We start from the raw sequence: 12007 nt of genomic DNA, 5'->3' as shown, positions 1-12007 counted from the left end.
ATCATAGACTTAATTATAACATAATAACAACACACAGAAATGCGAGCCTTAGGTCATTAATATGGTCGAATCCGGAAACTATCATCTCGAAAGCAAGACGCTTATTCTTTCAGTGAAATACGGAATCGTTCCGTATTTTATCTAACGGGTGGCATCCATAAGTCTAAATATTCCTGTTACATTGCACAACCTCCAATGTTATGTCATAATTACATAAAATTCTGGCAAATTAGGCGACCCAAACTGTTGCATATACACTAACTCTGCGTGCAATAAACGCAAGAGAAGTGACACAACTTCACCTGGTTAATATTGCCTGCTAACCTGGATTTCTTTTTAGTAAAATATGCAGGTTTAAAAATATATACTTCTGTGTATTGATTTTAAGAAAGGCATTGATGTTTATGGTTATGTACAGTCGTGCAACGATTGTGCTTTTTTTGCAAATGCGCTTTTGTTAAATCATCCCCCGTTTGGCGATGTTGGCTGTTATTAGGAAGAAATAGTCTTCACAGAGTTCGAAACAAGCCAGGTTGGCAGGCAATATTAACTAAATATTCAGGTTTAAAAATATATACACTGCACAAAAAAATAAAGGGAACACTAAAGTAACACATCCTAGATCTGAATGAATGAAATATTCATATTAAATACTTTTTTCTTTACATAGTTGAATGTGCTGACAACAAAATCACACAAAATTATCAATGGAAATCAAATTTATCAACCCATGGAGGTCTGGATTTGGAGTCACACTCAAAATTAGAGTGGAAAACCACACTAAAGGCTGATCCAACTTTGATGTAATGTCCTTAAAACAAGTCAAAATGAGGCTCAGTAGTATGTGTGGCCTCCACGTGCCTGTATGACCTCCCTACAACGCCTGGGCATCCTCCTGATGAGGTGGCGGATTGTCTCCTGAGGAATCTTTTCCCAGACCTGGACTAAAGTATCCGCCAACTCGTGCCGTTGGTGGATGGAGCAAGACATGATGTCCCAGATGTGCTCAATTGGATTCAGGTCTGGGGAACGGGCCGGCCAGTCCATAGCATCAATGCCTTCCTCTTGCAGGAACTGCTGATACACTACAGCCACATGAGGTCTAGCATTGTCTTGCATTAGGAGGAACCCAGGGCCAACCGCACCAGCATATGGTCTCACAAGGGGTCTGAGGATTTCATCTCGGTACCTAATGGCAGTCAGGCTACCTCTGGCGAGCACATGGTGGGCTGTGCAGCCCCCCAAAGAAATGCCACACCACATCATGACTGACCCACCGCCAAACCGGTCATGCTGGAGGATGTTGCAGGCAGCAGAACGTTCTCCACGGCATCTCCAGACTCTGTCACGTCTGTCACATGTGCTCAGTGTGAACCTGCTTTCATCTGTGAAGAGCACAGGGCGTCAGTGGCGAATTTGCCAATCTTGGTGGTCTCTGGCAAATGCCAAACGTCCTGCACGGTGTTGGGCTGTAAGCACAACCCCCACCTGTGGACGTCGGGCCCTCATACCACCCTCATGGAGTCTGTTTCTGACCGTTTGAGCAGACACATGCACATTTGTGGCCTGCTGGAGGTAATTTTGCAGGGCTCTGACAGTGCTCCTCCTCCTCCTCGTTGCACAAAGGCGGAGGTAGCGGTCCTGCTGCAGGGTTGTTGCCCTCCTACGGCCTCCTCCACGTCTCCTGGTGTACAGGCCTGTCTCCTGGTAGCGCCTCCATGCTCTGGACACTACGCTGACAGACACAGCAAACCTTCTTGCCACAGCTCACATTGATGTGCCATCCTGGATGAGCTGCACTACCTGAGCCACTTGTGTGGGTTGTAGACTCCGTCTCATGCTACCACTAGAGTGAAAGCACCGCCAGCATTCAAAAGTGACCAAAACATCAGTCAAGAAGCATAGGAATTGAGAAGTGGTCTGTGGTCACCACCTGCAGAACCACTCCTTTATTGGGGTTGTCTTGCTAATTGCCTATAATTTGCCTATAATTTGCCTATAATTTCCACCTGTATTCCATTTGCACAACAGCATGTGAAATGTATTGTCAATCAGTGTTGCTTCCTAAGTGGACGGTTTGATTTTACTGAAGTGTGATTGACTTGGAGTTACATTGTGTTGTTTAAGTGTTCCCTTTATTTTTTTTGAGCAGTGTACTTGTGTATTGATTTTAAGAAAGGCATTGATGTTTATGGTTAGGTACACATTGGACCAAGACAGTCCTTTTTCGCAAATACGCACAGCATCGATTATATGCAGCGCAGGACACGCTAGATAAACTAGTAATATTATCAACCATGTGCAGTTAACTAGTGATTAGGATTGATTGATTTTTATAAGATAAGTTTAATACTAGCTCGCAACTTACCTTGGCTTCTTACTGCATTCGCGTAACAGTCTCCTTGTGGAGTGCAATGTAATCAGGTGGTTAGAGCGTTGGACTAGTTAACGGTAAGGTTGCAAGATTGAATCACCGAGCTGACAAGGTAAAAATCTGTCATTCTGCCCCTGAACAAGGCAGTCAACCCACCGTACCTAGGCCGTCATTAAAAATATGATTGTGTTCTTAACTGACTTGCCTAGTTAAATAAAGGATATATAAAGGTGTAAAAAATAAAAAAATTAAAAAAATCATTGGCCAAATTGGTGTCCAAAAATACAGATTTCCGATTGTTATGAAAACTTGAAATCGGCCCTAATTAATCCGCCATTCCGATTAATCGGTCGACCTCTAATACATATACAGTACATACATTAACACCATACTCTACATATATGTGTGCCAATGGATTATATACAGTACTTTACAACACCTGAAGATAGCATGAACAAAAGTGATTTCCCTGAATCAAATCCAGACCACCGGACCACTGTTTCTGTCTCTGTTCCATTTCGATTCCTAGCCCCTCGTCCCCTTTGTGGTTGACACATCTGAAATGACTGGATAGGTCTCAGGGACCTTTATGAAATTGTCCTGTTGCTTATCCTGTTGGTGGGCTATCTAATCCTCTCAGATCTCCACAAGTGCTATATACTGTAACTTACTCCGGTCCAATCACTACATTGCTCGCACCTATCCAGTCTATCAAATATGTGAACATTAGGGGAATAAGGGTGCTTAGGACTGAAACTGAACCAGGCTTATGTTGGAGACCGATAAAGGGGAGATGGAGGTAAGACAGGCAGAGAGCGGTATGTGACATCATCCCTGTGGGACAGAGGGAGTCCTAACTTACCCCTCAGACCTAGGAGCTGTCCCCGATGAAGGACTACCGCTAAGGAAGGGAAGGAGGGAGGAGGAGAAGGAGGAGTGGAGAAAGTGATGAGAGAGGGAGGGAGGAGAGGAGAGAGTGGACAAGAGTGATATCAGGACAGGGAGGACAAGTACAGGGATGCCAGCCATAAAATAGAGAGACAGCAAGAGAGAAAGAGAAAAAACAAAGAGAAACAATTAAGGAATAAGAGAAGACAGAAAAATAGACTGATATACACTGAACAAAAATATAAACGCAACATGTAAAGTGTTGGTCCCATGTTTCATGAGCTGAAAAAAAGATCCCAGAAATGTCCATATGCACAAAAACTTTATTTCTCTCAAATTTTGTGCACAAATGTGTTTATATCCCTGTTAGTGAGCAGGGTAGCCTAGTGGTTTGAGCGTTGGACTAGTAACCGAAAGGTTGCATGTTCGAATCCCCGAGCTGACAAGGTACAAATCTGTCGTTCTGCCCCTGAACAGGCAGTTAACCCACTGTTCCTAGGCAGTCATTAAAAATAAGAATTTGTTCATAACTGACTCGCCTAGTAAAATAAAGGGATTTTTTTTTTTTTAATAAAAAATAATCCTTTGCCAAGATAATCCATCCACCTGACAGGTGTGTCATATCAAGAAATGAATTAAACAGCATGATCATTACACAGGTGCATCTTGTGCTAGGGACAATAAAAGCCCACTCTAAAATGAGCAGTTTTGTCACAGAACATAATGCCACAGATGTCACAAGTTTTGAGGGAGCGTGCAATTGGCATGCCACAATCAACAGCCTGATCAACTCTATGAGAATGAGATGTGTCGCGCTGCATGAGGCAAATGTTGGTCACACCAGATACTGACTGGTTTTCTGACCCACAGCCCCAACTTATTTTTTAACGTATCTGTGACCAACAGATGCATATCTGTATTACCAGTCATGTGAAATCCATAGATTAGGGCCTAACAAATTTATTTAAATTGACTGACTTCCTAATTTGAACTGTAACTCAGTAAAAACATTGAAATTGTTGCATGTTGCGAAATATTTTTGTTCAGTATAGAAAGGGAAAGTAAAAGACAGAAGCACAGAATAGTGAAATCAAAGAGGTAGGGTTAAAGCGCGTGTGCGCGCCACTCAAACTCACTCTCTGTCAGTGGTATGGAGATGACCACACCATTCCCAGTCCCCACCCACAGGCGGTTTCCACCAATAAGAAGGGCTGTTATTCGCACAAAGGAGAAGCCCAGCTTGCCAGTACCTGTCAATCAGAGCGAGAGAGAAGAGAGAGAACACAGGTCAATCCATACATTGGATGCATCTCAATAGACTAAAGAGGGGTCAAATAATATGGTCCTATCAAGGAGTCGGCCAAAGCTTAGCTTGCTGGTCCCCAGATCTGTCTTGCCAACTCCTACAGTCATGGTCTTGATATGACAAGAAACAAATTGTCTATACAACAAACAGATCTTGGACAACCAGCTTCGCCAGAGCTGGATAGCATGGTTGGGGTCAATTCCATTTCAATTCAGTCAATTCAGGAAGTAAACTGCAATTCCATTTCCACATCTTTCTCTTCGAGGATAACGCTAAGAATGTTTCATTTCTAAATTGACTGAATTTAAATGGAAATAGACTCCATTCCTGCTGTTTAGCTTAGGTTTTTCCTACCCAGCATCTTGCTGACGTATGGTTCGATGTCGACGTCCTGTAGGTGCTGGTGTGTGAGGGCGTGGTAGAGACGCAGCGTGGAGTCCAGACGGATTGACACCCACACCCCATCCCCGATCCACGCCAGCTGCCTCACCTGGCTCTCCCTGCGAGGGTGGGCGTCAAAGGACTTCTGATGTGGGAGAGGTGGTAGGGGGGGGATGAAGGGTGGAAAAGGGAGGATTGGTTGATTGATAATATTCTGAAATAAATTAAAGTAAATCAATGTGGAGCGACATTACATGACCTCTCCCCAACCCATCTCAATCAATCGACATAACTGGGGATAGACTCAAGACTGCTAGTCCACTGAGCTAATGTCTTGACATTATGTCTGGAAGCTAACGTGAGTCTCCAGGTCTGAGAAAAGGTTACTTTGCAACTTCCTCTAGTATACAAACAGTCCCTTCCCTCCTGTGACCAACCTCTATCTGCATGCTCTTGGGCTGGATGACATGGATCTTGTTCTTGTAGCCACACCAAACTTTGTCATGGACCATGGCCATGCAGCGGATAGAGTGGTGCGGTCTACCCAGGTCCATCAGGTGGTAGTTTGACAGGTCCCACTGCCCATCTGGAGATAAAGAGAGACCCACACACACACGCACACACGCATGCACACGCACGCACAAACAATTTATGTAAAGCTTTAAATCATGATTAGAAAAAGTAATGTTGCTCATGAAATGTCATTTTTTGAGCACAACAGACAGTTAATGGTTAAGGCTCATAGGTGAGAGCTCAGAATAATTAGGTAGGTTAGGGAAGTTTACGTTACCGTCAGATCTGTGGAAGATAGCCAATGTCCCGTCTGCCAGAGCCACCAGCACACGACCCTTCACATGCCTGAAACAGAAACAGTCAAGCCAACATTACACAATAAAAAATTTGATCATATTACTCCAGTGCTAGCCTCCCTACACTGGCTTCCTGTCAAAGCAAGGGCTGATTTAAAGGTTTTACTGCTAACCTACAAAGCATTACATGGGCTTGCTCCTACCTATCTCTCTGATTTGGTCCTGCCGTACATACCTACACGTACGCTACGGTCATAAGACGCAGGCCTCCTAATTGTCCCTAGAATTTCTAAGCAAACAGCTGGGGGCAGGGCTTTCTCCTATAGAGCTCCATTTTTATGGAACGGTCTGCCTACCCATGTCAGAGACGCAAACTCGGTCTCAACCTTTAAGTCTTTACTGAAGACTCATCTCTTCAGTGGGTCATATGATTGAGTGTAGTCTGGCCCAGGAGTGGGAAGGTGAACGGAAAGGTTCTGGAGCAACGAACCGCCCTTGCTGTCTCAGCCTGGCCGGTTCCCCTTTTTCCACTGGGATTCTCTGCCTCTAACCCTATTACAGGGGCTGAGTCACTGGCTTACTGGGGCTCTCTCATGCCGTCCCTGGAAGGGGTGTGTCACCTGAGATTCACTGATGTGGTCATCCTGTCTGGGTTGGCGCCCCCCCTTGGGTTGTGCCATGGCGGAGATCTTTGTGGGCTATACTCAGCCTTGTCTCAGGATGGTAAGTTGGTGGTTGAAGATATCCCTCTAGTGGTGTGGGGGCTATGCTTTGGCAAAGTGGGTGGGGTTATATCCTTCCTGTTTGGCCCTGTCCGGGGGTGTCCTCGGATGGGGCCACAGTGTCTCCTGACCCCTACTGTCTCAGCCTCCAGTATTTATGCTGCAGTAGTTTATGTGTCGGTGGGCTAGAGTCAGTTTGTTATATCTGGAGTACTTCTCCTGTCCTATTCGGTGTCCTGTGTGAATTTAAGTGTGCGTTCTCTAATTCTCTCTTTCTCTCTTTCTTTCTCTCTCTCGGAGGACCTGAGCCCTAGGACCATGCCCCAGGACTACCTGACATGATGACTCCTTGCTGTCCCCAGTCCACCTGGCCGTGCTGCTGCTCCAGTTTCAACTGTTCTGCCTTGTTATTATTTGACCATGCTGGTCATTTATGAACATTTGAACATCTTGGCCATGTTCTGTTATAATCTCCACCCGGCACAGCCAGAAGAGGACTGGCCAACCCACAAAGCCTGGTTCCTCTCTAGGTTTCTTCCTAGGTTTTGGCCTTTCTAGGGAGTTTTTCCTAGCCACCGTGCTTCTATACCTGCATTGCTTGCTGTTTGGGGTTTCTGTACAGCACTTTGAGATATCAGCTGATGTACGAAAGTCTATATAAATACATTTGATTTGAACATGCACCCATTTTTACTACAACATAAATCAAGGACTGGTAAAAATGGCCATTCTAAAAGAAGACAGTGGTCAGTAGTGGGGGACTTACACTAGACTGAGCACAGAGTCCTTCAGTTTGATGGAGTGGAGACACTTCTTCCAGTTGGTCACTGCAGAATGGACGTAAAGCCTCAAGAAAGGATGTAAAGCTTATTTAGGACATAGACATATATAGGGTTTTATGGGTTAGGGTTATGGGTTGGGAGACATATGCAGGCAAAACTGGTTGGCAAAAAAATGACGTTTTTTGTGACATCATGGTCAATTAAATGTTTTCCACCTTTTTAGAAAACCAGAAAACAACCAGAAAACAACATCACTATGATACATTCCTGCCACTAGCTAGGCATATAGTGATTAGTTACCCACCAGCCATTTTGTGCTCCCAGCCACATGGTGGGGACAACGCTGGTGCCAGCTTTGGGGTCGTCGTTTCCATCCTCCGTCTCCTGGGGTGGGGAGTTAGACTCCTCTTTTAACTGACCTGCACACCTGACAGGGGACACAGAGAGTAGTCTTGAAGTCCACTATAGACTACCACAGTCCACACGGTGGCAAATCCAACTACTGTAGCATGTTAGTAGTATTGTCTCTGCAGAATTTTTTTGACTAAAACTAAATTAAATCAAACTAAAGTGTATGTAAATACACTTTCAGTAAAATTTTGAAAACTGAACATTTTTTAAAGTTTCAATGACGACTTTTCAAACATGTCCTGGCAATACTTCCTCTCTTTACAACTACTAGCAATTCAAATCTGGTCAAATCGTGTGTCTTACCGGTCGTATTTGCCAGTATCAACCACCGGAGGCTGGGGGTCTGTGAAGACATGCTCCATGAAGGGCCCTGGAGGTCCCAAGGTGCCGTCTGTCTCGCTGGCGGCCGGCTCAGCTACCTCTGTAGCCTCTGTGGCCTCCTCTGCTGACTGGGCCAGGTGCAGCTTCCCACTGAGTGGTGGAGCCATGGGGGCTGAGGTGACTGGGACACAAGGAGAGACATTATACACTATTTACTACTATAACTATACCATCTATACCTATTAACTTGAGATGGGCACTAATATAAAAAGTCCCTATCAATATCATTTGAAATGTATTTGATTTGCTATCGATATCATATCGTTATTTTAAAAACATGTGAAGGCCTATTAACTATACTTATAACTCTTCAACTGACTGGGCTGGGTGCAGCTTCCCAATGAGAAGGGTAGCTACCAGGGCTGGGGGGGACAGGGACACAGGGAGAGACATATCAGCACTTCGTGTCATCTTCGAAACAACGCTTAGTAGTGGTAGTATGTTTGCTGGGATATATACACCACCATATATAGCAGAGGTCCCCAACTAGATTCAGCTGAAATCAGCCTCCCACAGAGAGGGGGAGCCAGGTCAGCGACAAAGGGATGAGGGACAAGAAGAAGAATTGTGCCGCAGTTAAAGCCTATTATTTTTGCGAGTCCGATGATAAATACAGTTTAATGTACAGTGCCTTCAGAAAGTATTCACACCCCTTTGTTAAGGCAAGCCTACATAAGTTCATAAGTAATTTGCTTAACAAGTCACATAATAAGTCGCATGGACTCACTCTATGTGCAATAATAGTTTAACATGATTTTTGAATGACTACCTCATCTCTGTACCCCACACATATAATTACAATATGTGAGGTCCCTGAGCATTGAATATCAAACACAGATTCAACCACAAAGACCAGGGAGGTTTTCCCATGCCTCACAAAGAAGGGCACGTATTGGTAGATAAAACATTTTTAAAAAGCAGACATTGAATATCCCTTTGAGCATGGAGAAGTTATTAGTTACAACATGCTCAAAGGGATATTCAATGTCTGCTTTTTAAAAATGTCACTACAAAGGACTTCTTCCTAACTCAGTTGCTGGAGATAAAAAGGAAATCGCTCAGGGATTTCACAATGAAGCCAATGTTGACCTTAAAACAGTTAAAGAGTTTAATATAATAATGATAGGAGAAAACTGAGGATGGATCAACAACATTGTCGTTACTCCACAATTACTAACCTAATTGAGGAACAAGATGTAAGCCTGTACAGCAGGGATCATCAACTAGATTTAGCCGCGGGACGATTTTTTCTTGAGTGGATGGTCAAGGGGCCAGAACATAATTATGAATAATTTGTAGACCACAAATTGACTGCAAAAAGACCAAAAAGATATAATATTTGATTCTTGCTTACATTTTTACAGTGACAATAAAAAGTATGTGAACCTTTTGGAATTACCTGTATTTCTGCATGAATTGGTCATCAAATTTCATCTGCTCTTCATCTAAGTCACAACAATAGACAAACATAACATGCTTCAACTAACAACACACAAATTATTGTATTTCACGTGTCTATACTGAATACATAATTTAAACATGGAAAATGCAAGTCAACCCCTAGGCTAGTAACTTCTCCAAACACTAATTGGAGCAGGAGTCAGCTAACCTGGAGTCCAATCAATGAGACGAGATTGGAGATGTTGGTTAGAGGTGCCTTGCCCTATTAAAAAAACACTGACAAAATTTGAGTTTGCTATTCACAAGAAGCATTGCCTGACGTGACATGCCTTGAACAAAATATATCTCAGAAGATAGATTAAGAACTGTTGAAAGCTGGAAAGAGTTACAAAAGTATCTCTAAAAGCCTTGATGTTCATCAGTCCACGGTAAGACAAATTGTCTATAAATGAAGAAAGTTCAGCACTGTTGCTACTCTCCCTAGGAGTGGCTGTCCTGCAAAAATGACTGCAAGAGCACAGCGCAGAATGCTCAATGAGGTTAAGAAGAATCCTAGAGTGTCAGCTAAAGACTTACAGAAATCTCTGGAACATGCTAACATCTCTGTTGACGAGTCTACAATACGTAAAACACTAAACAAGAATGGTTTCATTGGAGGACACCATGGAAGAAGTCACTGCTGTCCAAAAAAAAAAACATTGCTGCATGTCTGAAGTTTGCAAAAGCGCACCTGGATGTTCCACAGCGCAACTGGCAAAATATTCTGTGGACAGATGAAACTACAGTTGAGTTGTTTGGAAGGAACACACAACACTACGTGTGGAGAGAAAAAAAGGCACAGTACACCGACATAAAATCCTCATCCCAACTGTAAAGTATGGTGGAGGGAGCATTATGGTTTAGGGCTGATTTGCTACCTCAGGGCCTGGACAGCTTGCTATCATCGACGGAAAAATGAATTCCCAAGTTTATCAAAACATTTTGCAGGAGAATGTTAGGCTATCTGTCCGCCATTTGAAGCTCAACAGAAGTTGGGTGATGCAACAGGACAACGATCCAAAACACAGTAGTAAATCAACAGCAGAATGGCTTCAACAGAAGAAAATCCACCTTCTGGAGTGGCTCAGTCAGAGTCCTGACCTAAACCCGATATGAGACGCTGTGGCATGACCGTAAGAGCGTTTCACACCAGACAGCCCTAGAATATTGCTGAACAGAAAAAGTTTTTAAAAGAGGAATTGTCCAAAATTCCTCCTGACTGTTGTGCAGCTCTGATCCGCAACTACAGAAAACATTTGGTTGAGGTTATTGCTGCCAAAGGAGGGTCAACCAGTTATGAATCCAAGGGTTCACATACTTTTCCCACCCTGCACTGTGAATGTTTACGTGGTGATTTCAATAAAGAAATGAAAATGTATTTTGTATGTTATTAGTTTAAGCAGACTGTGTTTGTCTATTGTTGTGACCTATATGAAGATCAGACACAATTTTATGACCAATTTTTGCAGAAATCCAGATATTTCCAAAGGGTTCACACATACTTGTTCTTGCCACTGTATACAATCACATATACTGATTTGATTAATTTGATTTGACAAAGTCACAAAAACAATGTGAACACTTCCATGGAGCAGAAGTCAGTGTGTTGTTGTGATTCTGGATGGCCAGATTGCTAGCATGAATGACAAGAAACTGCCATGTGGGAAATCATAAGTGGCTCGTTTCATCTTGTTCTTGATACCAGGTCTTGTTTTGAGGTGTTTTAACTGATTTTATGTCAATGCTTATATGGCAAAAAAAATGCTAGCTAGCTAACCAACAACTGTAACTATGTATTTGAGAGACAACAAGTGCTCATTCTACAAATGTTTTTATGTTTTCAATAAACATTGGAGACAAAATATAGTTTACATGTTATCAACAATCTAAGCCAACCCCATCTGTTTTGCCCCAAAGATGCGCATGCGGCGGGTTTCGTTGCTAAAAAAAAAAAGTCACTTGGAGCTGATTTGCTGGCGTTTTAACAGTCTTACGTCCAACAAAAAAAAAGACAAAATGAAATGCTCAGAAAACTTGGGGGGCCAAATAAAATCACCCGTGGGTCAAAATCAGCCCATGGGCCACCAGTTGGGGAACCCTGCTGTACAGAATAAAAATACGTAAAAACTTGCATCCTGTTTGCAACAAGGCACTAAAGTAATACTGCAAAAAATGTGGCAATGTAATTAACTTTTTGTCCAGAAAACAAAGTGTTACATGTTTGGGGCAAATCCAATACAACCCATTCTGAATACCACTCTCCATAAGCATAGTGGTGGCTGCATCATGTTATGGATATGCTTGTAATAGTTAAGGACTGGGAAGTTTTTCAGGTTAAAAAGAAACAGAATGGAGCTAAGCACAGGCAAAATCCTACTTGAAAACCTGGTTCAGTCTGCTTTCCACCAGACACTGGGAGATAAATGAATCTTTCAGCAAGAAAATAACCTAAAACACAAGGACAATCTACACTGGAGTTCCTTACCAAGAAAACAGTGAATGTTTCTGAGAGG

General features: G+C 43.0%; 1 protein-coding gene across 15 annotated transcripts in view; it reads right to left on the bottom strand.

Moving 5' to 3' along the window:
* The window catches only part of LOC118358962 (C-Jun-amino-terminal kinase-interacting protein 3-like), a 71133-nt gene that overhangs the window by 9394 nt on the left and 49732 nt on the right, over positions 1-12007 (bottom strand). For 14 of the 15 annotated variants that reach the window (XM_035737017.2, XM_035737029.2, XM_035737025.2 and 11 more), the window contains 8 exons: positions 7977-8175; positions 7567-7689; positions 7247-7327; positions 5740-5807; positions 5387-5535; positions 4923-5094; positions 4399-4512; positions 3237-3275 (listed from right to left, as the gene is read on the bottom strand). In XM_035737017.2, coding sequence (XP_035592910.1) covers positions 3237-3275; positions 4399-4512; positions 4923-5094; positions 5387-5535; positions 5740-5807; positions 7247-7327; positions 7567-7689; positions 7977-8175 — 945 coding nt within the window. The remainder of the gene's footprint in view (positions 1-3236; positions 3276-4398; positions 4513-4922; positions 5095-5386; positions 5536-5739; positions 5808-7246; positions 7328-7566; positions 7690-7976; positions 8176-12007) is intronic. The other variant, XM_035737027.2, reaches the window with a different exon arrangement.

The sequence above is a fragment of the Oncorhynchus keta genome, chromosome 26 (genome assembly GCF_023373465.1).
Source record: "Oncorhynchus keta strain PuntledgeMale-10-30-2019 chromosome 26, Oket_V2, whole genome shotgun sequence".
Taxonomy (NCBI): Eukaryota; Metazoa; Chordata; class Actinopteri; order Salmoniformes; family Salmonidae; genus Oncorhynchus; species Oncorhynchus keta.
The sequence above is the reverse complement of the archived record's forward strand: the minus strand, read 5'-3'. Positions and strand labels throughout refer to the sequence as shown.